This window comes from Hibiscus syriacus, unplaced genomic scaffold (genome assembly GCF_006381635.1).
Source record: "Hibiscus syriacus cultivar Baekdansim isolate YM2019G1 unplaced genomic scaffold, ASM638163v2 tig00110988_pilon, whole genome shotgun sequence".
NCBI classification, from domain to species: domain Eukaryota; kingdom Viridiplantae; phylum Streptophyta; class Magnoliopsida; order Malvales; family Malvaceae; genus Hibiscus; species Hibiscus syriacus.
The window spans coordinates 1768720-1796172 of NW_024062942.1; the positions used below are offsets into that span (position 1 = coordinate 1768720).

A 27453-nucleotide genomic window follows, 5' to 3' on the forward strand; every position below is an offset into this window, starting at 1 on the left:
GTCATCGTGTGGTATGACAAATTCATTTTTCCTGTTGATTTTCTGATTCTGGATTATGAGGTTGACGCCACAGCACCCATAATCTTGGGGAGACTCTTTCTAGCTACCGGTCGTATTCTCATCGACTGTGAGAGGGGCGTGCTGACCATGCGAGTGGGAGAGCTGACCATGCGAGTGGCCGATCAACAAGTCACTATGAATGTCTTCCGATCTCTAAAAAACATGGATGATTCTGAAGAATGTCAGAGCATTTTTGAAGTAGATACAACAATTGTAAAGGAAGCACATCAATTTTGCCAAGACAATTTCATTCAGCCGGACCCTGATGAGAGATTACTTGAAGACTTAAAGGCTAAAGAGGCTAGTGATTATTTTGAATTTTGTCTTTAAGTCCCAGGTACTTGAAATTTCAATTGTTTTGAAATTTGCCAAGACTTAAAGGTTTGAAATTCCTTAAGTCCCAGGTACGCATTTCAAACCTTTGAATTTTGAAGAGTTTGTTCCTCCTAAGCCCTCATCACAGCATGCTCCTACCCTAGAACTTAAGGATTTGCCACAGCATCTTAAATATGTTTATCTGGGTAGTAACGAAACTTTGCATGTGATTATTTCCTCTGCCCTTACTCATAACCAAAAATCGAGTTTGTTAAGTGTTTTGTCACAGCATAAGAAAGCATTGGGATGGACAATGGCAGATATGAAGGGAATAAGTCCAACTATCTGCATGCACATGATCCTGCTGGAAGAATGCCACGACAAATCCATAGAGCCACAACGAAGATTGAACCCAATCATGAAGCAAGTTATGATGAAAAAGATTCTCAAATGGCTTGACACTGGAGTAATATACCCCATTTCAGATATTTTGTAGGTGGGTCCCGTCCAATGTGTGCCGAAGAACGGAGGCACGACCGTGGTGACGAGTGAAGACAACAAGTTGTTACCTACACGCACAGTCACCGGGTGGCAAATCTGCATGGACTACCGTAAGCTTAACAAGGCCACCAAGAAGGATCATTTCCATTTGCCGTTCATCGATCAAATGCTGGATCGACTTGCTGGCAAGGCATTTTATTGTTTCTTGGACGGATACTCGGGGTATAATCAAATTGCCATTGCACCAGAGGACCAAGAGGAGACAGTATTCACATGTCCCTATGAAACATATGCGTTTCGAATAATGCCTTTTGGACTCTGTAATGCCCGACAACTTTTCAACGCTGCACGCAAGCCATATTCTCAGACATGGTTGAGGATTTTTTGGAAATTTTTATGGATGATTTTTCTGTTTTTGGAGATGACTTTAAAAAATGTCTCGGCAATTTAGCAAATGTATTGAAGCAATGTACGGAGGCTGATCTTGTGATGAACTGGGAAAATGCCACTTCATGGTGACTGAGGTCATTGTTCTAGACCATAAAATTTCTGCAAAGGGCATTGAGGTATACAAGGCCAAGATCAAGGTGATTGAGAAGTACCCCCACCAACTTCTATCAAGGGCATTCGGAGTTTCCTTGGACATGCTAGATTTTATAGACAATTCATCAAGGACTTCTCCACAATATCCAAGCCATTGTGCACCCTACTGCAAGAGAACCAACTGTTCCTATTCGATCAAAAATGCCATGGCACATTCGATGAGCTGAAGAAGAGACTTATCTCTGCACTGATCGTAGTTCCCCCAAATTGGACGGCACCGTTTGAATTAATGTGTGATGCAAGTGATTTTGTCGTGGGAGCTGTGCTTGGGCAGCGTAGAGGTAAAATCTTTCATGTTATATATTATGCTAGTCGTACCTTGAATGAGGCACAAATGAATTACACTACCACTGAGAAAGAATTACTTTCCGTGGTATTTGCATTTGACAAGTTTAGGCCATACTTGATAGGCACCAAAGTCATAGTTCACACTGACCATTCTACTATAAAATACTTAGTGAACAAGAAAGATGTCAATCCTAGACTTATTAGGTGGATATTACTGCTGCAAGAATTCGACTTAGAGGTCATTGATAGGAAAGGTACTGAGAACCAAGTTGAAGGCCATTTATCTAGGCTAGAGAACATTTCAGAATGCCATGACATTTTTGATATTAAAGAAGAATTCCTGACAAGAAAATTTTATATGCCACGGTAATTCCATGGTACGCTAACCTTGTTAATTTTCTTGTTAGTGGTGTTTTTCCTTATGAACTGACCAGCCAGGGCAAAAAGAAGTTTCTGCATGATGCCAAGTTCTATTTTTGGGACAAGTCATGCTTGTTCAAGCAATGTGTCGATCAAATGATTCGACGGTGTGTCCCCGAAGAAGAACTACATGATATCTTACACCATTGCCACACAACACCCTGTGGAGGGCATTTTGGCAGTACGAGGACTGCTGCAAAGGTCCTCTAATTAGGCTTCTATTGGTCATCACTATTTAAGGATGCCCATGCATTTTGCAAAGCGTGCGACAGATGCCAGTGCATTGGAAACATTTCCAGATGACACGAAATGCCACTGTAAAATATTTTGGAGATAGAGTTATTCGATGTTTGGGGCATTGATTTCATGAGACCATTCTCATATTCCTTTGGAGATTTATACATCTTGCTTGCGGTGGACTATGTGTCTAAGTGGGTAGAAGCGATTGCCACACCGATGAATGACTCAAAGACGATGCTCAAGTTTTTTCACAATAACATCTTCACTCAATTTGGAGTACCACGGGCCACTATTAGCGACGAAGGCACCCACTTTGATAACAAGCTAATTGTCAAGGCATTGCAGAAATACGGAGTGCGACATAAGATTGCCACAGCATATCACCAACAAACAAATGGGCAAACTGAAATGTCCAACAGTGAAATCAAGCAAATCTTGGAGAAGGTGGTGAACCCTCGTAGGAAATACTGGTCCCCAAGACTCGATGAAGCACTTTGGGCATACCGGACGGAATTCAAAACACCTTTGGGAAAGCCTGCCACCAACCAGTTGAGCTAGAACACAAGGCATGTTGGGCGATAAAGAAGCTAAACTTTGATACGTAACTTGCTGGGGAAAAGCGACTGCTCGATCTAAATGAAATAGAGGAGTTTCGAGCGCAAGCATATGAAAATGCCAATCTCTATAAAGAGAATACCAAAAAGTGGCACAACAAAATTCTTTTTCCTCGGCATTTTCATTAGGGACAGAAAGTACTACTGTTTAACTCTAGGCTCAAACTCTTCCCAAGAAAATTAAAGTCACGGTGGTTGGGACCATTTGAAGTCCACCATGTTTACCCGTACGACGTTGTTGATATTAAGATTATGGATGATGGTTCCATATTTAAAGTCAATGGCCAGTGCTTAAAGGCTTACCAAGGAGTCCCATCATTCCTGACAAGACGGCGCTTCTCTTGCATAACGTCGATATTAGTACAACATCTTAAGGATGCCATGACATTTTAAATTTACTCTTGTACATAAATAATTTTTACTTTGCCATTATTTTAGTCTTTCTTATTTATAATTAATTGCTTTTATTTTATTTTTATTGCAAGGGGTATTCCACATGGCTAGCACGTGAGGCGTATGGTGGAAGTTTGTGAAAATTTGGGCGGCAAACTTGAATAGTAAAAGGAGGGAAACTTTTTCAGTTTTCTATCTTACTTAGGATTAAAATTTTTACTCTTTCTTTTTGTTTTCTTCCCGCCTAAACCCTACCATTTGACTTTTTTATCCCCCACAAAATCTCTATTTTGTTCTTATCTTCTTATTTTGCTTCACTTTAACTTTTTCTTCTTTCTCTTTCATCTTATTCTTCCCTCTTTTACTGAAACCACCATAACCGCCAAAAAGCTCCAAGTTTTTTCAACTTTTCTTTGTTTTCTCTTTGAACAATGGTCCGATCATAACCCTCTTCTTCTGCACCACCAAGTTTTGTGGACGATGCCGCCAATGACCGGTTCCAAACTATTAAAAATCGGCGAGTCTTTTTCGAGTTGGGATTATCTTCTCCGAGGAGGAGGATGCCACCTTCGGAAGTAAAGTGCTCGACGTGGTTAACAAGCACATGTGGCATAAATTTGTCAAGAATCCGGCCACTGTCAACGTATCAATTGTGAAGGAGTTTTACTCAAACATCTCTGAGCCAAACCAACATGACATTGTAGTTCGCAGTATTTCTATTTGATTCACTCATACTTCTATTAATCACTACTTCAAATTGAAGGTTCTGGAAGACCGTCATACCACTTTCGTGCAAGATGCAGACAACGAAACATACCAAGGCATTCTGGAAGACCTCTGTCTTCCCGACACCTAATGGAACGGCCAGCAACTGAGTCGCAGGACCGTGGACCGGGAGAAATTGCTCCAGCAAGTGAAGTTGTGGAACCATTTTATGAAGTACAAACTTTTGCCCACTTCCCACAACACCACCGTGTCTTGCTAGCGGTTGCTTTTACTGCACTCCATCATATTTGGGCGCCCCATTGATGTGGGGAAAATCATTGTAGAGCAAGCCCATTTATGCCTGAAGCGATCTGCAAGCGCCCTGGTATTTCCTAATCTCATCACTGCTTTATGCCGTAAAAAGAAAGTTCCTGAGGAGCAGTTCGACAAGATTTTTCTGGGTATTGCTAGAATTACCATGGCAAAAATCCCTATGTTGTTGGGGTTGAAGGACGCAAAAGGAAAAGAAAAAGAGGCGACCACATCTCGTGTTTCACCATCTCCACATGCCAGGACAAACTCAGATGCCATGGAGCAGGCTATCCAGCGCACTCAAGAGCACGTCGGGCGGCTGTCCGACAAACTGATGACATATTTTGCCTATGCTAAACGCCGAGATGAATTTTTCACCAACGTCTTCTTAGAGTTTCTCCCGCATACAAACTTCACTGTCCCAGACTTCCCTGCAACACTAGTGCCAGCAAATGAGGATGCCGAGGCATCTGCAGAAGTACATCACCCTGCCACTTCCAACGCTCATCAATTGCACAGTACAAAAAGTCCCTAGCCCGTTGAAGCAGACGAGCCCACTGAAGCTGAAGAGCCCGCTGACCCTAATCCCGTCCATGTTGTGTCACCCGATGCAGATCGAGAAGCCAACCTCCATCGTCCAGAATCCCCATAATTTGTTGAACCCCTGATGGTAGAACATCATGATATGCCGCAACCTGCTGCACCAATAGAAGAAGAGAACCCCAAAGTACCGCAGCCTACTGAGTCAACCGACGAGTCCCAATCCGAGATGCCAGGGTAAGCTCCTTTGCGTAGGAGCCGATGTCGCCTGAAGAAGGCATCTAAGTGGGAGGAGCCCCAGCTCTCCTTTTTCCCAGAAAGTCCAAGTACTCCTCCGGCCGCGCACCCACTTTTGACTCCGAACATTCCAACCCCGCCAAACTGAGAAAGCGCCCTCGGCGCGCGACCACTGCACTACCACCCGTTTAAGTCAAGGTACCTTGCATTGCTTTGCATTCATAGCATGTAGTTTATTTTCCTTAGTTTTAGTAAGCACTGAGGATAATGTTTCTCTCAAGTTTGGGGGAAGTAAGGTTCTCACATCATTACATAATAATATTAGCAAAATAAATATACCATGACATTTGTACGTGTTTGAATAGTTTTATGGAATTAGTTAAGGATGCCCAATGATGATGAATCTTGATGGCTAAGATAGAATGTACATGACTGGCTGAGGATGATAGAACCAACTCTAGGACTTGCTTCTTTGAAATCCTTAAATACACGATTGTGTGTTTTCCATGCTTGAGAAACTTAGGAAATTTTTATAAGAGAATTCTTAAATGTCATGGCATATAACTTTGAATAATGAAAATTCCTGGCCTTCTTTTCTAAAAAATTAAAAAATGATGGTAAAGTTGTGAATAAATGCCTTGGCATATCTGTAGAGGGACACTCCGCTATGCCAGGGCATATGAGTGAATGAAAGTAGTCACGGGATGACTCTACCTGACTAGCTCGGAGGTGGAAGGTATGCTCCTTTTCATATAGAGTGTGGAAGGGTAGAGTGATAGGTTGACTCCTCTCGTAGCAGAAGTAAAGAAAAGAAAGAAAGTTGGGAGTAAAGAATTTGTAAATGTCATGGCAAATTAAGAAAGCTTGCTTAGAAAATTTTTAAGTTTATTAAATATGGACTGGATACAAGCACGCACACACCCACACAAAGAATCTTGCCCTAGGGGATAGTACTAGATTTCTTGACCTAGTCTAGCATGTTGAAGCCATATGTGCTGAGGGCTGAAATTTTATCCCATAAGATTATTCTGCTTCTGAACTTGTCATGGTATTTTTGTTTTTCTTATTACTATCCATTGCTTGAGGATAAGCAATAGCTTAAGTTTGAGGGGTGTGATAACTCCGTAAAAGGTCACATTTTGGGACCTTTTCACTTAAGTTATTGAGCGTCTAATAGCTCATTTAGGACCATGTAGATGCATTTAGAAGCATTTAGCTGCATGTGGTGGAATTTAGTTTGCCGCGATATTTTATTTTTAAAGCGGTGCTGTCTTATGGGAAATGTGCTTGTTTGATGATGTGAAGGAATTGAAAGCAATGAGAAAAGAAAAGAAAATACCGTGACATAAGGAGATTGCTGAGCGAAATGAAGTTGCCAAGTTCAACTGACATTTCGATAGCGCTTAAAGTGCGAGAAGATATTTTTGAAGCTAGCTGTCTCCGACTTCCTGAGAGCTCTGCCTGAGGAATCCACCTCGAAGATCCGCCTGGAGGGACTGGTACTGCAACCGCCGGTTCTGCTGATGATACCGCCTGACCCTGCAGATTCTGTCTGTCCTTGGTCCCCCTGTACTGCCCGAATCCTAAGCAACTTAACTATGGTTTTGGGATTTCCTAGGAAGGTCAACACCAAGTCCTAGGATTAGTTTTCCCCTATAAATAAAGGATGAAGCCACATTGTTGAAGACTTTGGTTCCACCCAAATTTGAGCTTAAAAAGTTAGAGAGAGAAGGTCTCATATTTCTCCGTCAATACTACTTGCCGTGGCATTTCTCCTATCACTCATTCCCATAGCTGCTTGTCGTGTGAGAAAACTAAAGTCCTACATTTTATTTTGCCTTGACATTTCAATTTGTTTGTACTTATCACAATTGAATTTGCCACAACATTTCATCTAACTTTCCACGACATATTCAATTGCGACCACACTACCACCATTCCATTTTCACATCAGTCATTCCATTTTGCCACAACATTCTCATTTGTACATACCATCACTAACTTTACTTAGGTGACAAAGTAAAGAGCCTTGACAAACCTATTTGATTTCCCCAATTCCCTGTGGAGATGATATTCAACTTATCACTGTATTACTTGTTCGATTATGTATACTTGCACATATATCTGCACTCATTTATAGTACTCATACCGAGCGGACAAGGAGTTGGGATCAAAGCAACAATATACTCTTTGAGTCCAATATGAAAACCCCAAACATCCAACATCATCTCAGTATCCGACATATTGCTGCAAACTATCATGACAAATATAGGAAGAATGATGAATGAAAATTAATTATACACATGGGTATGTTACATTTTTCCCAATTTCATTTCTCACTCATTTTTTATTTTTTATACTAACTACTTCATTTCGCTTATGTTATGAACTTTCACCTCAAACATTTGAGGTTATGCTTCAAGAATTGCAAGGAAAAAATAAACATGGATACAATTACATCAGTGAAATCAACAAAGAAAGGTGGACAAACGCATATAATGGTGGATATCGATATGGACATATGACAACCAACTTGTCTGAGATAATCAATTCAACCCTAAAGGGGGCCTGCCATTTATCAGTAATTGTTTAGGCTAAAATGATGTATTTTTTTTTTGGGTCAACTTTTTGCCAAGCTCGAGGGACAAATCTTACTTGGATACAAAATGGTCATGTTTATCACCCACGATTAGTAGTAGACCTGCAGCAAAATGTTACAGTATCAAATAACATGTCGGTAATAAGCTTTTCTCGTACCCAAGAATCATTTCGGGTCACAGAAATGTCACAACCTCTATAAGGGATTGAATTTAACTCTTTCAGAGTTAATCTACGAGATATATGCTGTGATTGTGGGTTTTTTCAAGCTTTGAATTATCCATGCTCTCATGTCATAGCAGCTTGCTCATTTTTCTCGTCAAGACTATAAACGTTATGTGGATCACTTATACTAACTTTCACAAGTATTCAAGGTATATGAATATGAGTTTCCCCTCATAAGTAATGACTAAGATCCAAATGAGGTTCAGACTTGGCTTCCAATTATACTAGATCCGGACTTATTAAAGGAGTCAAGTCGTCCAAAATCCACTTGAATTCATTGTGATATGGATATTCGAGAGACGTCAAGATAAAATTTAAGATGTGGCCATTGCATAAACCCCGACCACAATAGGAGAAATTATCCATCTCTTTCATCATCACGTAACCGTTGACCACCACTAATGTAATCATATTTTCTAATGTTTCAACTTATGTTATTTCATTTTCTTTTAGTTTCAATTAATGTGATTTCAGCTTGTTTATATTACAAGATGACTATTTTGTATATCTATATATTTGTTCCAATTAAATGTTTAACGTTTATTTCTTAAAATTTAACATATAATCAACTTTAACCCTAAACCCTACTTTAAAAATACAAACATTCTAACATATAATCAATTTTAACCCTAAACTTCTTTAAAACCCTAAACCATACAAATATACCATCATAAACCACTAAAAAACCTAAAACCAATTACAAAACCATAAAATTGCTTTAACATAAAACCCTAAACCTAAAACCATCGGGCATAAGAGGCGCGTTCCCTACGACACATCATTCAATGCATGTGCTTTCCATATGACGCGCTATTCATAAAACCTATGGAAGGCGCGTTTCATGCGACGCGTCTTCTCTCCCCCTCGACTAAGGCGTGTCTCTTGCAATACGGCTCCTTTTCTCTCTTGAAAAATGTGTTAGATCGAAAAATAATTAGGAAAAAGTGTTTGATAGGTTGTATTTTTTTAACAGGGTAATTTTTTGGTTAAAAAATCAATATCTTAGAACCAAAGAGTCTGGGAAAAAGATCATAGAGAATCTTGTTGACAATTTATATGCCTTTGTTTTGATTGGTGAGGGACAATTAATATTTGGGATTTTTAAATTTATTGATTTAACCAGCATAAGACAGAGAGATAATAACTTTTACTAATAATTAGCACCGAAAAATAAAAATATTTTCCAAAAAAATTATGGAAAATGTAAGAGAAATTGTCTTTATTTCTTGTATTTTGAAAATCTTTGATTTTGATATGGTGGTTGTACGATATCTATGTTCAACCAATTTCAAAAAAGAAAAAGAAAATGTCGTTTCTTATTTGCCTTGCTTTTAGATCTACAAGATATATAGATTTTATTTTTAATGAGTAAAATAAAAAAAATAAAGCTGATTTTTTAAATAACTTGAGACGATCATAAAGTAATATTTAATTAATTTTTAGATAAATTATATATTTAGTAATTAAACTATTAATTTTATTTTGTTTTATTATTTAAACTTTTAATTTTTTAAAATCATACATAATATTTAGTTTTTGTTTTATTTTAATACTTTATTGTTAAAAAATTAACGCGTTTAGCACTTAAACTATCAGTTTTGGTTCATTTTAGTACCTAAATTTTCAAAACTTAACTTCAAATTTTGAACAATGGTACTAAAATGAAATAAAAACTACACTTTATGTATGTTTTTAAAAAAATTAAAAATTTATGTACTAAATTAGACTGAAACTTATAATTTAAGTGCTAAACACATAATTTACTCTATTTTTCCCCAGTTATTAACAATTATCCTACCGACTAAACTATATGAATCGAGTCTTTCAAAAAAAAATATTCTTTTAACTATTGAGATCACTTATTGATTCAAAAATACAATACTTTTTTATTTGATACGATTAAATTGTTTGAGCTGAATTTCAGACCATATAACTAATAATTTGGATCATTAAGCTTAGATAATAATTTTATCTAATTATAAAAAGATTTTGAGAACATAAATTCGATATGAGTCAGACGTGAGTAGGGATGGCAATGGGTCGGGTCGGGTCGGGTTTTTGGGCCACCCGACCCGACCCGAGAAGAAAGGGTTTTTCACCCGTGACCCGACCCGACCCGACGAAATTAAGGTTTTACCCGACCCGACCCGACCCGAATATATGACTTAGAAACCCGATCCGACCCGACCCGACCCGAAATAATAATAAAAAAAATTTTATTCAATGAAAACAGTGACTTAATTGAAAAAAATTATATATGGAGGGACATTATTGTAATTATCCCTAAATATATAGGATAAAATTATATATATTTTTCGGGTCGGGTCGGGTCGGATTTTTTTCACCCTAAACCTGACCCGACCCGACCCGAACAGTACATTTAAAAAAAAAACCCGACCCGACCCAAACCCGAAATTTTTTTAAAAAAAATCCGACCCGATCGGGTCGGATCGAACCCGTCGGATTCGGGTTGAGTTGCCATCCCTAGACGTGAGTGAAGGATTTTTCAAAAATATGTATGGGCAATGCATGGGGCCGAGTAGGCAAATGGTCCCATCCTTGTGACCAAGTACTGTTGTTTGACCACAACGCAAAACTCATCCATTTACCCTTTCGGTAATTTTAATATACGATTAAAAAAAATTATTAAAAATATTATAATTTTTTTACATTTTTGATAAAATACTATTTAAAATATCATTTTTTATTTAAATATTATTTTTTACTGAAAATGTTAATATTAGGCGTTACTTAAAATATTATTTTTCTTATCTATTTTTAAATAATGAAATTAATATTTTTTATAAAAAATAATTTTTTAGATAGTATTTTATCAAAAATATTAAAAAATTATAACATTTTTTATAATTTTTTTTTTTATAATTTTTTCTTTAACTGTATATTAACGTATTGTACGGGAAAACTACCCCTCACATGGAGAGTCCAAAATTATGACCAAAACCATTCCAAGTTTTTCTTCATTGCTCAGTTATTGCTGGTCTTCCACGTGTATTCTCCTTATGTAGGAGATAATTTCACATGTACCTCCTCTCACGTCTTGGGGTAATAAAAAATATTACTTTCATATTTGAAAAAAAATTGAAGTTTAAAAGTAATAGCATTGTACATTCTGTTAGACATGTTTATTTATAAAATGAACGCTTCAATAAATTATTATGGTAGTTTATGATAAAGGAACCACGAGATTAAATAATTACACCGAAACTACAAGCTTGGTCTTTTAAATTATTAGTTTGAAACTTGAAAGCCAATAAATACATCCATCATATATATTTAGTACAATGATAATGTGTATTATATTCCAATTAGAATTTAAACAGTAACGACAAGATTACCAGCTAAAAAGCTAACATAAACCGTGAGTGCGAAACATGTTCTAGAGCTCGAGGGGTCCGTGAGCATTAAGGTACCGCAAAAATAAACATAAAATTTTATGTTAGAGTGTACATTTAAGAAATTATGTTAAGAATTTATAGAATACGAAATTAAATATTTTATATAAAATATAAAAAATTACTTAAAAATATAAAAATAAAATAAAATTCCTAGAGATATAAAAGCATTTCTAACCCTACAGCACCCCCTCCATCTATCCCTAAGCTACAAGCGGCTCAATCACGATGTACGACGGTGCAGTTCAGCCTTGTTTCATTACAACAAGTAGTTGACTTTATACCTAACGTGAAATCCTAAAATAATTCCCCGCATGGGAATCTGCAAAACCAATCATAAACTGGTTTTTTTGGCTTCATCTCTATAGCGAGCGGGAAGATTATGTAATTCAAAGACAAATAAGAAAATATTTAAGAATATAGCTTTATGTCTCTGTCATTTATTTATTTATTTATTTATTCAAACAACTAATATATACAAATATATACTTCAGTTCACTAGCAATGATATTATAAGCTACTGGAGGTTAAGAAGTGCTTATATTTAATAATACGATCAAATTTAAATTTTAATTAGTATCGGGTCAAGGGTTCGAATATTGATAATTTATTTTTAGTGTTTTTTTAGAAAAAAATAAAATAAAGGGTAATATTGTTTTATTTATTTTATATTTAAAGAGGTGATTTAATTATGTAGGGAAAGGGAACTCCCCAACTAATGAAGATTTGATGATTGAGAACCTTGATCACTCTAATTCAGGGTTTTGATTATTTGGGGAGGGCCGACACTCGAATGCCCTACCGAATTTCAATAATTTTCTATAATAATAACAAGGTGAGAAATAATATCGGGCGAGGTGGTCGCAGTCCTACAGTGGAAGCAAGAATTATACCAATAGACCAAATAGTTAAATGACAGTGATTTGTAATACCTTAAACAAATTCCTTGCCTACAACTCAATGCTTCACCTTTTGGTCTACAAGAGAGAGAGTGGAATATTGGTAATGAAAGCATACGAAGTCAATTTTAATATGTATATTTGACGTGGACAAAATATATCTAACCTGAATTGTTTAAACAATATTATTATTATTATGAAAGGAAATATGAGAATTATATAATATTAGTTTAAATAAAATTATATAAATACATAATATCTAAGACTTAACTAAAAAATACGAATTTATTTTTTTAAGTTTTGAGTTCGAGTATGATGTTTATAAGAGTGTGTAAACGTTTATTGTCAAATAGTTGAGAGTGTTTCGAACATATATTACCTTGTATTCACCTTATACTAATAAAAACATTAGAACAATATTTTATTATTAAAATATATTAATGAATATAATATTGTTTATCTATGCAATAGGGATATCGAGTTGATTTGATATTTTATGTGTATAATAAATTTAATTAAATTAATAAATTCATTAATTAAATGATTAAAATAATATTTATAATTCCTACGTGTAAAATTGTTTTAATTTTATAATAATGTAAGTTCATATCTTATGTATAAAAAGAATTTGTTTTAGCGAGTTCAAGTAATCTCTTCCTCATACTTTAACAAATAATAAAAATAATAGTATTTAAAATTATCTAATTTATAAAAAATATTGTCTAATTTTTTACATTAGTACCTACATATTATTTTGTCCACATTGATACTTAAATTAATCTTTTTTTTCTTCACATCGGTACCTTTTGTAACTGTTTTAGTAGTTATATAATTTTATATTTAAAAAAATAAAAATAAATCATTATATATATTTTTTTATTTATAATTTTTAAATTTAATTTTTGATGACTTTTCGGGTGATGATACATGTATTTTCATGGTGTAACATCGTATGTTTTTTAACATCTTTACAACAAAAGAAATTTACCAATGTGAAAAGAATTGTAAAAAAAGAAAAAAGAAAACACTAGCGCCACTTGTTTTATTTTTTTTATATTTGATCACATAATATTAATTTTGATATTAGTGGTCACCGTAAATATTAATTGTTTTTTTTTTATTTTCTTATATCATCAATTTTTTTTAATAACTTTATTTTTATGATAATTTTTTAATCTTTTGACAAGTTTTCAGTTTTCTTTATCAATCGTTTGATCGTTCTTTTTGTTTTATTTTTCTCAGGGTTAGATATGATGTTGTTGTGGCTGATCAAGATGATGTTTATTTGTTATCATGTTGATCTTTCATATTTTAGACCTTCAGAGTGGATTTGGATATGCAATTTACGTTTGTAAACGATGCCTAATTTTAATTTGCGTTAATCGGGAGTCTTTTAATAGTTTGATCCCCTGTTGTAGTTCGTTTGTTGATATAATCAGATATGTTTGTATCTATATTTTGTTTTAGTTTTTTTTTTTTTTTTTGAATTTTCACCTTTTCCTTGTATGATCCTTGTTAGGGGTGTAAACGAGCCGACTCTAGCTCGAGTATTGATGAGTTCGACTCAAACTCAAAAATCTTAAAATTAAACTCGACTCAAGTTCCAAAAAACTCGAATTCATGCTCGATTGAATCTCGAACTCGAACTCAATTCAGAGCTCGAATTTAAACCTATTATGAAAATTTATTTTCAGAGAAACACAAAATTAAAAGTCCCCAGTTTTGGAATTCACCACTCAGAGATGAAACGTGAGATAATAAAGCACACAAAGCACATTTACAGTATTTTCGAATAGTCATAAAATCCTCACAATGATATGTTACACCAATGGAACAGAGTATTCTTCATTCTCAAAGGAAAACATGAATCATAAGAAAGAAGAAATGAAACATGACAAACAGGAAAGGCGTAACAAAAATAAAGTAATATGATCTATCGTCGACCGACGACTAACTGTAGAGACCGATGAGTGATGATGGTGATGAACAGTGTCTCATACTCTGACTTATCACTGAAAAATTTTCAGTTTAAAATTTAGAGAAATAAAATTCGAAGGAGATGAGTACTGAACTGATATTCGTACTTTTGCAAGCTAAAACAAATTTGGGTAGAAAAGTTGAAAAGAAAACTTACTAAACACATATTTTATGGATCACGTGTTGATCAAATGGGTTATGGGCTTTATCATCTAATAAAAATGGTTGTCATTTTTTCCCATATGTATGGAATAAAAGGGAGGTAAGATAGTAGAGTATCTCAACACCAAGTTGAGAGCAGCTTCCGTAAGTTAGGTGTGCTGTGTGCCTAGCTGCACACCTACTTGGTGGTGGAGTTATTATATATTTTAATATATTTTTAAAAAATCATAATTATTAATGATTTAATTTTAAAATTAAAATTTTTAATATATTATATTTTCGAGTCGAGTATTGAGTATCTCATTTAAGCTCGTTAAGAATTTGAGTTTGAGCCGAGTTCTTTCGAGTTGAGTGTTGACCGAGTTTTGACCGAATCGATTTCGAATATCTCGCGATCCGTCTCGTCTCATTTACATATCTAATCCTTGTATGATCTCAAATGACTATATTTTTGTATCAATAATTTTAGGAGCATGTCCTAATTACGCATTTAATTTATCATTATAGTTATAAACATTCATTATAATTTTAAATATTTTATCTTTTTAATAAATTAATTGCTTCTCTAATAAAAAATTTCTGATGTGAGATAAGTGGACAAGTTTCACCGATATAATTAAAAATAATTCAATATTAATCTGAGAAAAATAAAAGAATTCATATATCAATATAAACAAAAATAAGATACTAATATGAACAAATATATAGATTGGTAGGCTAAAGTGTGAATTTCCCCCGAAAAAAAAAAACATATATCAGTTTGAGCCGAAGTAATTGGGCTCACATTGTTCATTCTTGTGGTGCTTGGGCTTTAGCCCTTACGTTATGTATCTGTCCAAATTTATCAATTGAACCGGGCTTCGATCAGACCCACTACTTCCGGTCCCTAATATAAATCACAATTCTTAAGTTGTTCTTCAAAAATCAACATTTCAACAAAAAAGAAGGAAAAGAAAGAACACTGTTTCTCCGAAGCAAAATAAATAAATAAATAAATAGGTAAATAAAATTTAATTATCGTAAAATCTCATCTCTTCAACGTCTTTGCTGTAATCATGAGAATCCTTCGATCTGGGAAATACTTCTTCGCTTCTCTTTTGTTTTGTTCTTTCTTCTAGAGTTTGCTCGAGAACACTGATTTTCATTTTATCCTTTATTATTATTTTTTTGCAATTTAGCAGTTTTATCTTCGTTTTTATGTTTCGGAATTTGTTTTTCATTTAGCGTGCCTTTATTTGCAAGTAATGTGAATTTACTTGGGAAATTCATTTTGGCGATGATCTGTTGAGGAGGTGAGGAGATGAAAAGAAAAAAAGTTCTTTCGTTTGGTGATTTTTTGCTTTGTTTTGAGATCTGCATCTTGTTTAATTGTTTGGTTTAAAATAACTGTGGTTTTTTGTTGATTGCAGGAATTTCTTTTTGGAGATAAATCAAAGTTTGAAGCATGATTTGTTGGTGAAAATAGAGAGATAATTAAGAAAAGAGGGGGGAAAAAACTTCTGCTTTGATTTGGAAAAAAAGGAAAAGAGATGAAGCGGTCCAGGGATGAGGTTTACATCGGCGGCTCTCAACTTAAAAGACCTGTGGTCTCTTCTCGAGGAGAAGGGTAAAACAAAGATTTATCTTCTTTTTTTATTATTATTTTTGGTCTAAATCTGTGTTTTCGTTATGAAAGCTACAATGAGATTAAGTTTGAAATTCTAACAGGTCAATCACTGTCGCCCTCTTTTCTGTCGCTTGTTCGGTTTAGCAGATTTGATTAGTCTTTTTCTCGTTTAGTTTAGTTTGTGTAAGTTCGGTCCCATTCGTGAATTATCTTTACCTTTGATGAGAAAAAATATATATATTTTTCGTTTTCTACAAATTCTGGTTGGACATATTCATTTTCTCTGAAGGTGTTTGGAGATGGAAAAAATAGTAATAGTCTTTCTTTTCTAGATGGGCATGTGTCTAGTTTTTCTTCTGTGAAGAGTCCGTGTAGTATTAAAGATAAGGTTTTAATTGCCTGCAGAAAAAAATTGTCTGCAGAAAAGGCTAAATAACCCTAGCTGTTGATCTACTTTTAAGGTGACAATGATACGTGTGTATATATGTATAGTTTTTAAATTTCATTTGGAAATATACGTGACAGTTAGCCAGAAATGTTCTTTAATCTTACCATGTATTATGTTTTCCGATGATGAAGCTCTGGGCAACCCCAGATGGCGGGAGGTACAGGAGCTACCCAGAAACTGACCACAAATGATGCATTGGCATATCTCAAAGCAGTTAAAGATATATTTCAAGAAAACAAGGAGAAATATGATGACTTTCTTGAAGTAATGAAAGACTTCAAGGCACAAAGGTTTGATCATTATTTATTTTTAAAAAATTACCTTACTTTTGTAAATTTTGCTCCTTATACCCTAGTAATGTTTGTATGAACCAATTTGTGACTTGTGGTAATGGTACTGAATGTAGGATTGATACTGCGGGTGTCATAGAAAGGGTGAAGGAGTTATTTAAAGGGTACCGAGACCTGATTTTGGGTTTCAATACCTTTTTGCCCAAAGGATATGAGATCACCCTCCCATTGGATGATGAACAGCCTCCCCAAAAGAAGCCTGTGGAGTTTGAAGAAGCAATTAGTTTTGTGAACAAAATTAAGGTAGAATTTGTGCCATTGATGAATTTATGAGATCGGTTTTTGCCTGCAACATTTCTGATCTCATTATTTGATTTTTGCAGACAAGGTTTCAGGGTGATGACCATGTCTATAAATCCTTTTTAGACATTTTGAACTTGTACAGAAAAGAAAATAAATCTATCAATGAGGTCTATCAGGAGGTTTGTTACGTTATAGTTTCTTTATTTTTTTTCAGTCTTCTGTCTTTGCATGGGATTTGTATGCTGCCTTGGATATCGGATTTTGGTGATCAAAAACTATATTTCCTTATAGGTTGCTGGCCTTTTCCAACACCATCCAGATCTACTTTCGGAGTTCACTCATTTTCTGCCTGATAACTCAGCATCAGCATCTAATAATTATGCTTCCTTCGGTAGAAACTCTATACCCCGAGACAGGAATTCTGCTATGCCTGGAATGTGTGCAGTCTCTGCTGACAAGGTTTCCTTTAGCCTAATCCTTTAGTGAATTATGATTCTTTGTCGCCAATCAAGCTAACATTTGGTTTATGAGAATATCTGGCAGAAAGATAGGTGTGCAGCTCTGCTGGCTGACTGTGACCTTAGCATGGAACACACTGATCCAGATCATGATAGAGTTATGATGAAAACTGAAAAAGAGCAAAGAAGGCGCAGTGAAAAAGAAAGGGACAAGATGGAAGACAGAGATAGGAGAGACCGAGAACCGGATGATCGAGACTTTAAAATTGATGGAAACAGAGACTTTAACATGCAGTTTCCACATAAACGGAGTGGAAAACCCGCTCGTAGGAGTGACGAATCAGCTGTTGAGCAACTTCAGCAAGTTGGGGACGGTCCTGCATATGACGATAAAAATGCAATGAAAAGTGAGTTTTCTGCTTCCCAATTAAACATTGTAGTAAAATCTATGGCTGAAAATGTTTAAACATAAATAGTTGCTTATCTTTCTATTATATACAATATAATTTTATCCTCATAATAACCTAATATCTCTTCTGGGGTCTGCTACCATCCTCATTGACAAGTTTATTCTTCATTTAAATCCCCTTGTTTCTGCTTACTTCTCCCCAGAAGTATTAGGAGGGATATAATATTTGTGTGAATAACAATGATTTTCGTGAATGGATGTTATCGCTTGATGGCAACTCTCATCTGTATGATTTCTTGTAATAAGCTCGGTATTGTAAAATTTTCAAATTTTTATATTTTTCTTTTCATTTGCTCATGTTGCTTCTTTGACTTGCATCATTCCATATCAGGTGTTTATAATCAGGAGTTTGCCTTCTGCGATAAAGTGAAGGAGAAGTTGAGAAATCCTGAGCATTATCAGGAATTTTTGAGGTGCCTTCACCTCTATAGCAATGAAGTAATCTCACGCACAGAATTGCAATCTTTGGTATGGTTTACAGACATCATTAGTTTGTAATTTACTAATTCCTTCTTCAGCTCACATGAGGAATTCATGTAGTTTATCTTTCTTGTTTTAGTTTGTTGGAAGGACTTGTGTAGTATGTTACATATTTTAGTTGAACAGTTCAAGCTTTATTATGCTTTTTCAACTGAAAAAGCTCAATGCATTCCTGCATTTTTTTGAATTGACTAAGCAATTTGCAGAGTTTCAACATCATAATATTTAGTGCCCTGGAATATTATAATTTATTGTTACTCTTGTTTGATATAATTGTAGATGCACACACATATATTGGACTGCTTAATTAGGGACAATACAGATAAAACTAGTAACTTTTGGAAAATTTTTCTTGTTAGGTGAATGATTTGCTTGGAAGATACTCAGATGTGATGGATGGTTTCAATAAGTTTTTGGCACAATGTGAGAAGAATGGTAAGTATCTGCAGAAAAGTTATAACTCAGCTTTATATGAATTTTGCAGTGTCGTTGTTGACTAATCAAATCCCATTATGCAGAGGGCTTGCTTGCAGATTTTGTTAGTGAAAGTAAGTACAACTATCTGTTTCCCCACTTATCAACTTCAGTTAAGAGTTCCCCAGTTTATTTGAAGCAGAGCAAAGAATGTTACAGTCGTAACTCTTAACAATGGTTGTATTAATGTTAAACAAAACTAGTGGAGCATCTAGTTGAACTGAACTGGCCGCTACTTTTGGTTGAGTTCCAATATGTTCTTAGCAAGTTGTTATGCTTGCAGAATACTTGCACAATGAAGGGCAGGTACCAAGATCAGTTAAAACAGAAGAAAGGGATAGAGATCGAGATCGTGAAAGGGATAATGGGGTCAAAATAAGAGACCGTGAAACCCGAGAAAGGGACAGACTCGACAAAAGTTCCTTCGGCAATAAAGAAGCAGGTCACAGGGTTTCTTTATTTTCAAGCAAGGATAAATACTTTGGAAAACCCATTAATGAACTTGACCTCTCTAATTGTGAACGGTGCACTCCTAGCTATCGGCTTCTTCCAAAGAATGTATGTAGTTTTTGCTTCGTATTCAATCTTGTTTTTTTGATCGGAACAATACGTTGGGTCTATTATTACTTCATTTGTCTATTGCCTTGCAGTACCGAATACCTTCTGCAAGCCAGAGAACAGAGCTAGGTTCTGGAGTTCTCAATGATCACTGGGTTTCTGTCACATCTGGTAGTGAGGACTACTCTTTCAAACACATGCGCAAAAACCAGTATGAAGAAAGCCTATTTCGCTGTGAAGATGACAGGTTGAACCTTCCTCAGCTGTTGATTGCATTTTCCGCATGTTTTTTCCTTCATGGGTGTTTTTATTTAACTTTAGCTATATTTGGGCTTATTCATTTGTTTCTCGGCCTCACCTAAGATTTTGTTGCAAGTTTCACCTTCATGTGGTCCATGGTGTATGCACACAACTTCACAACCCTTTTACGCCTTTGTTAACTGTTTGAAACTAATCTGTGTGTGACTGAGCCTTGCTTTGCGTTCCTTTTTGGTGCTATTAATCTCTTGAAATATTATCTTAGTATGTTCACTTGAATTTAATTTGTGAAAATCTAATATGTTTATGTTTACAGGTTTGAACTGGATATGTTGTTAGAGTCCGTGAATGCAGCAACCAAGCGAGTAGAAGAACTGTTAGAAAAGATTAACAGTAATATCATCAAAGTAGACAGTCCAATTGGCATTGAGGAGCACTTATCAGGTTATAGACTATGAATAAAATATCTGTACATGTATGTATTGTATATCACACCCTTTCCTATTTTTCCTGATGTCTATTCTCGTATGATTGTCACTGCAGCTCTCAATCTTAGGTGCATTGAGCGTTTATATGGTGACCATGGACTTGATGTGATGGATGTTTTAAGGAAAAATGCCCATCTTGCTTTGCCAGTTATTTTAACTCGCTTGAAGCAGAAACAAGAAGAGTGGGCTAGATGTCGTTCTGATTTTAATAAAGTTTGGGCTGAAATTTATGCCAAGAATTATCATAAATCGTTGGACCACCGTAGCTTCTATTTTAAACAGCAGGACTCGAAGAACTTGAGCACCAAAGGTATCTTCAGCTTTTGCCTTTTAATGAGAAAAAAAAGGATAAAGAGTTCGATACTTAAATATATTGGTCTTTGGGAGGATTACGTTATGCTGTATATATCATATATTATCATGCATGATTTTTACCTTTTAATTTACCATGAAGTGATACTGAGAACTTTAGAACAGCATATGAATGGAAGCTGGTCTTGAAAACTTTCTTCGTCAGTGATTTCATATTTCCTATTGTTATTCATGCTTTGTGGAGTAGCTTTCATGTTTGATTGCTTTTTTTTGGAACTGAAATATAGCACGCCTTTCTGAATTTTCTTGTTTCAAAGTTCACTTATTTAGGACGAAGTTAGTAATTCTAAAATATTATTACACTGGAAATTTACTAATTGAAATGGTTTATATTTTTACTCCTTGAATTGTAGGACTTATTCTTTTAAGTGAATAATTGTATAATATTTATCTTGATTATTGTCTGTTTTCATTGTCCCTTTTCATATTCGGTACAGCTCTGTTGGCTGAGATCAAAGAAATCAGTGAGAAGAAGCGCAAAGAGGATGATGTGCTTCTTGCTATCGCTGCTGGAAACCGACGGCCAATTATTGCCAATTTGAAGTTTGAGTACCCTGATCCTGAAATTCATGAAGATCTTTATCAGCTCATCAAATATTCCTGTGGAGAAATGTGTTCAACTGAGCAATTGGATAAAGTAATTAAAATATGGACTACCTTTTTGGAACCCATGCTTGGGGTTCCTTCCCGTCCTCAGGGAGCGGAGGACACTGAAGATGTTGTGAAGGCTAAGAACACCATCGTCAAAAGTGGTAGTCCTAGTGTTGGTGAGAGTGAAGGGAGCCCTGGTGGCGGTGTTGCCATGAATCCCAAAAATTTAAATCCTTCTAGACATGAAGATGAAGTTATTCCACCAGAGCAATCCAGTTCTTGTAGGTCTTGGTTGCCGAATTGGGATAATGGCATCAAGCAAGAATGTTCTGCTGAGATAGACAGTGTTGGTCATAAAAATGTTTCTTCCTCTGATGCTCCTCAACAAGATAGAATGCAAGTCAGTCCCTCTAACGGCGGTGAAGTAGCAGGGGTCAGTAAACAAGCTAGTTCTAATGAACGGTTGGTTGCTTCAAATGTATCTGTTATTGCGAGAATGGATCAAAGCAATGGAAGAACAAGCCTAGAGAATACTTCAGGTTTTCTTATGCCTCTAAAGCTGTTCATTTTTTATGTCAAGCTAGTTGTGCAATTGAATTTTCAATTTTCCTAGAATGTTAACTAGAATGCTGAGATATATTTTGTTGCAAGGTCTTATCGCTACTCCTTCCAGACCTGGTAATGCTGCAGTTGAGGGTGGACTAGAGTTAAAGTCTAGTAATGAAAATTTACCTTCATCAGAGGTATGGGCAATACTCATTTGGTTATCAGTTTATTCATTCCTTAGATGAGGAACTAATCCCTTTGCTTCAGTGTTGCTTTTTACAATGTCCCCAGTGGTTGATAATATTTTTTGATAACCGGTCTATGTGGTTTATCATTTCAGATATTTTATGCCTAATGACTTATCTACTGCTGCTCATTTTTGGTTTTAATGAAGTGTCTGTCAAGTGACTTTTTGATGGCATCTTTTTATAATTGTCTATTAGGGGGAGTTTGGATGGGGGAATGTGGGATTCCCATGGGAATGGAATCCACATTCCCCCGTTTGGTTAGTCCGGGAATCCCATTCCCGGTAATGTAAGATTACCAATAGTGAATTTTTTGGGGTATATTAATGGGAATGTCATTACTTCCCTTTCCTTGGGTATTGTTTGATTACCGGCGTTTTGGACTAAAATGCCCTTAATTTTTTTTCCCAAAAATATCGTTCTTCTGTCATTGAATAATAAAAATTCTACGAAGGCTAAAGTACAAATTTATCCTTAAACTATTTTAGACTTACAAAAAAAGTCTATAATTAAAATTTTATATGAAGTTCATGGGTTAAAATAAAATTTTACCCTTTCATTAAATCTTTTTATATTTTCAATTTTGTAAAAAAAATTATATAATTTTTTTTATAAAAAAATATATAAATATTTTCCAACTTGTTAAAAAAACAAATATATAATAAGGACAATTTGGTCAAATATACATTCCAATAATCTTTTATTCTTTTAACGAAACACGGTAATCTTACATTTCTGCTAAGCCAACCAAACACAAAATACAACATTTCCAGTAATCTTACATTTCCACTGGTAATCTTACATTCCGTGAACCAAACGCACCCTTAGTATTTACAGAAGATGTGTATAAAAGTAAGGGATTAGCCTTCATTTATTATGTGACTGCATAGTTCAGCTTTAGTCATAGTCAATGAGAAGAAGATTTTAGGTTTTGTGTTTTTCTTTGTGCTGAAATTTACATATACCGCAGGGTGGTGCTTGTTCTAGGCCAATCTTATCTGGAAATGGGATGATGACAGAAGGCACTAGAACTAACAGGTATAACAAAGGATCTGTTGGACAACATAAAGTTGAAAGGGAAGAAGGTGAATTATCCCCAAATGGGGATTTCGAGGAAGACAATTTCGCCGATTATGCTGAAGCTGGTTTGGAGACTGCCATTAAGGTTAAGGATGGTGCAGCAAACAGACAATACCAGAGACATGCTGAGGAAGAAGTGTGCCGTAGAGAGGCCGGGGGAGAAAATGATGTTGATGAAGAAGGTGATGAAAGTGCTCAGAGGACATCAGAGGATAGTGAGAATGCTTCTGAGAACGGTGAGGCTTTTGGAAGTGATTCTGGCGAAGGTGAATCGAGGGAGGAGCAGGAGGACGATGTAGACCATGATGAACATGATAATAAAGTAGAGAGTGAAGGTGAAGGTGAAGCTGAAGGGATGGCTGATGCCCATGATGTGGAAGGAGATGGAACATTGTTACCATTTTCTGAACGTTTCCTACTGAATGGAAAGCCCCTTGCAAAGCATGTCCCTTCAGCATTACACGAGAACAAGAAGGATTCACGAGTTTTTTATGGAAATGACTCATTTTATGTGCTGTTTAGGCTCCACCGAGTAAGTAGCATTTTGTTGAAGTGCTAATATTTAGCTGATCCTAATGGATATTCTCATATAGTTTGTTCATCAACTCAGTATCCCCTTTACAATTTCAACAGACATTGTATGAGAGACTACAATCAGCAAAGGTTAATTCATCATCTGCTGATAGGAAATGGAGGGCTTCTAGTGATTCAAGTCCTACTGATCTCTATGCCAGGTAATATAGTTCAACTTCTGTCGTTACAGGAAAATGTTAAAAAAGTGGTCAGTACTTGTTCATTTAAACTCTTTTATGATACAGGTTCATGAGCGCACTTTACAATTTACTTGATGGCTCTTCTGATAATGCGAAATTTGAAGATGATTGCCGAGCTATCATTGGAATTAAGTCGTACGTTCTATTCACTCTGGATAAGCTGATATTTAAAATTGTCAAACAGGTAAGGCTGATTTCCCCACTCCCTCCTAAATCCCCCCTTTCTTGCCCTATGTGTTCCTGACCTTACCTCTACCATCTTTGTGGTGCTTACCTCAGCTTCAAGCCATTGCAAGTGATGAAATAGACAATAAACTCCTTCAACTGTATGCGTATGAGAAATCAAGAAAATCTAGAAGATTTGATGTTGTTTATCATGAAAATGCTCGTGTTCTCCTTCATGATGAGAATATATATCGCATTGAATGTGTAAGATTTACCTTTTCTCCTGGATTGTTTATTTGATCTATAATATACAACTCTCACATGCACTGCATTTTTTATTTTTTGTTTACAGTCATCGAGGCCAACTTGTCTATCTATCCAGCTTATGGACTATGGACATGATAAGCCTGAAGTGACAGCTGTTTCCATGGACCCTAATTTTGCGGCATATTTGCACAATGACTTTCTCTCAGTTGTTCCCGAGGAAAAAGAGAAGCCTGGGATTTTCTTGAAGAGGTATATACACTAAGGACTATAGACATGTTTGTCAGCATTTACTTCGTGAAGTTATCATAATATATAAGTATGATGTTTGCAGGAATATACGCAAATGTGTGGGTGGTGATGATCCATCTTCAACATGTCTGGTGACTGAAGGACTTAAAATAGTTAATGGTTTGGAGTGCAAGATCTCTTGCCATTCTTCCAAGGTATATCCAGTTGGATATTCCTTCTCACATTGGTGGAATTTACTTCTTTTATTGCATTGTATTGTAAATACATGGATATGATAAGTTAAATGACTGGAATTGGTGCCTGATAGGTCTCTTATGTTTTGGATACGGAAGATATTTTGTTCCGAGTTAGACGAAAACCGGCCTCAAATCAGAACAGCCAGTGCCATAGCCGAGCAACGGCTTCAAACGGTAATTCAGTTAGACAACGAAGGCAACAACGATATCAGAGATTGCTCCTGGCATATACTTCGCTAGCATAAGTAGATATGGTACGTCTGAATCTGTTCTGTTTGCTCAGAATTAAAGGACAATAATGAAACATAAAGCAATTCTATCTGTGTTCAATCCAATCTCTTATATTTCAATTGAAATATTTTTTTTTTCAAAAAAATGAAACACCCTCGAGACATTTTCTTCAGATTTCTGTGTTTGTCTGTCGGGTCATGCATTAATTACATACAAACACAGGCGTTAGAGACCCGGTGAAAGAGTTGACAGTGGCGAGCAAGTGGGAACTTTTGTTCTTTCTAAATGAAATCATGGTTCAATGTAGTATCATCCATAGATATATATATATGTGACCAGCCAAATAAAGAAATAGATTTTGAGGGGGTCCTAAGAATTTGTAAGTTAAATCTGTGCAAGTTTGTGGTGGTATTTGAGCCACGGTCGTCTACTGTACATAGGAGGTAATATCATATATTTCTTTCTGGTGTATTACATGACACATATGTTCATTATCCATTCATCCATATTATTATTTTTCTCTTAATTGGTTTCTTATTTTGGCTAATATTTAGCTTTATTTATTCGCATTTGATCGAGTATCCGAATACTCAATTCTTCACTTGTGGTATTTGCCTATCTTTTTTCTGTGCAAATTATGTAGAAATAAGTAAAGGTTAGGATGAAAAAAAATGATTTTCTATAATTCTAGCTTAACCTATTTTCTCAGATACTCATCCTTTAATCCCTGAATTCAAAACTTGTTCTATCCTTTAGTAGAAGATGCCCCATTCTGCTTTTGATAAATACTTGGGACCGTTCAAACTTATCTTTGATTTGTTAGGTTTTTTGTTGGTTAGTGTAAAAGCTAAAAAAATGTGTAAAAACTAAATTTATAAATTTATAAATTATAGATGATGTTTTAAGTTAAAAGTATATATTTAAATAATGATATTTTTTATTATACTAATAGAAAAAATATATTAGTTTAAATTATGATAAAAATATATTTTTATTCCTCAGCAACTCTTCTTTTAGTCTCATAAACCGTAACAAAGCATAATTAATAAGGTTAATTACGTAAATGGTCATTCAACTACAAAGTACCATTTTATTAAGTCATAACTATTAAAAGTCATTCAATTATATAATTTTATTTTGTTGAGTCATTCGATTATTAAAAGTTACAAAATGATCATTTGTCTATTTATTATGTTTCAAACTCGTCATTTTCCATTAAAAAGATGATGATATTCTGAGTTGAATGTTAACATATTGACTATGATATGATAAAATGTGATTACATAATTTCAAAATATTATTTCTCAGTCATCATGTTAATGTTTAGTTTATACAATCGTAATTTTTTTAACGGAAAATGACGAGATTGAAACATAAGGAATAGTTGAGCGATCATTTCGTAACTTTTAATAGTAGAGGGACTTAATAGAATAATATTATGTAGTCGAAAAATTATTTTGTAACTTTTAATATTTGAGGAGCTTAATAAAGTAATATCCTATTATTGGGGGACCATTAGTGTACTTTACCCAATTAATAAACAATAAAACAACTAAAATTCAGTTAATGAAAAAATAGATATCGTCAAGTTCCATAAAAATCCACTCGATTAAAACTGAGAGAGAATGGATCAACAAGATATGAAAGCACAACACAAAAACAACCTTGTGCCCTATATTTCCCATTTATATCTTCCTAATTATATAACTATAATTCATTAGTATCGATTCTAACTTATAGACATAACAAAAGGAGCAAACCTAAAAGCCACTTACATTATTCTTTTATAGAAGTGACTAATTTTATTAATATATATATAATGAAAATTTATAATTATAATTGTAAATTAAGTATATTATTGGATATTTTTCTAAAAACATTGACATAAAATTAATAACTTAATATTACATAAGGATTATATGAAGAAAGATTAAAAAAAAATCTAGCCAATACTCGAACAATGATAGATACAAACATATATGATCGTATTAGTAAACGAACCACAAAAGAAGATTAATCTATTAATAAATAATTGACAAAACTGTAAATTAGAGTTGAGCGACTTGAGAAAATTATCCACAAACGTAAATCAAGTATCCAAATCCAATATGAGAGTTTAAAGTGGATAATATCAACATGATGACATATAAGTGTAACATTGATTAGTCGCGGCGATGTTTAATTAACCCTTAAAAATGATAAATGAAAAAACGACCAAAAGATAAAGAAAAATGTATCATAAATGCAGATGAAAACGTATTATAAAGACATATTTATTAAAATTAAAAACAATAAAAAATATAAAAATATGATATAGAAAAAATAAAATAACAATAAAAATACTGATGATCAACAACCAACATC

The 27453-nt window shown here is 34.8% G+C and overlaps 1 protein-coding gene across 3 annotated transcripts; it reads left to right on the forward strand.

Annotated features, from left to right (window-relative positions):
* The first annotated feature begins 15485 nt into the window (after nucleotides 1–15485).
* On the forward strand, nucleotides 15486–25611 carry LOC120148929 (paired amphipathic helix protein Sin3-like 4). Of its 3 annotated transcripts, none has more exons than XM_039161892.1 (24): nucleotides 15486–15794; nucleotides 15912–16108; nucleotides 16688–16846; nucleotides 16963–17149; nucleotides 17230–17328; nucleotides 17441–17608; nucleotides 17693–18014; nucleotides 18408–18544; nucleotides 18916–18991; nucleotides 19075–19104; nucleotides 19314–19588; nucleotides 19681–19835; nucleotides 20163–20290; nucleotides 20390–20644; nucleotides 21144–21836; nucleotides 21949–22040; nucleotides 23059–23700; nucleotides 23802–23902; nucleotides 23987–24125; nucleotides 24221–24370; nucleotides 24459–24622; nucleotides 24705–24816; nucleotides 24930–25115; nucleotides 25315–25611. In XM_039161892.1, the coding sequence occupies exons 2-23, from the start codon at nucleotides 16032–16034 to the stop codon at nucleotides 25101–25103; spliced, it is 4335 nt and encodes a 1444-aa protein (XP_039017823.1). In that variant the 5' UTR covers nucleotides 15486–15794; nucleotides 15912–16031; the 3' UTR covers nucleotides 25104–25115; nucleotides 25315–25611. The 3 variants fall into 3 exon arrangements, with proteins under 3 accessions (XP_039017823.1, XP_039017822.1, XP_039017824.1); XM_039161891.1 differs by having other exon boundaries at nucleotides 24930–25112; nucleotides 25312–25611; XM_039161893.1 differs by lacking the exon at nucleotides 19075–19104 and having other exon boundaries at nucleotides 24930–25112; nucleotides 25312–25611.
* The last annotated feature ends 1842 nt before the right edge of the window (nucleotides 25612–27453 follow it).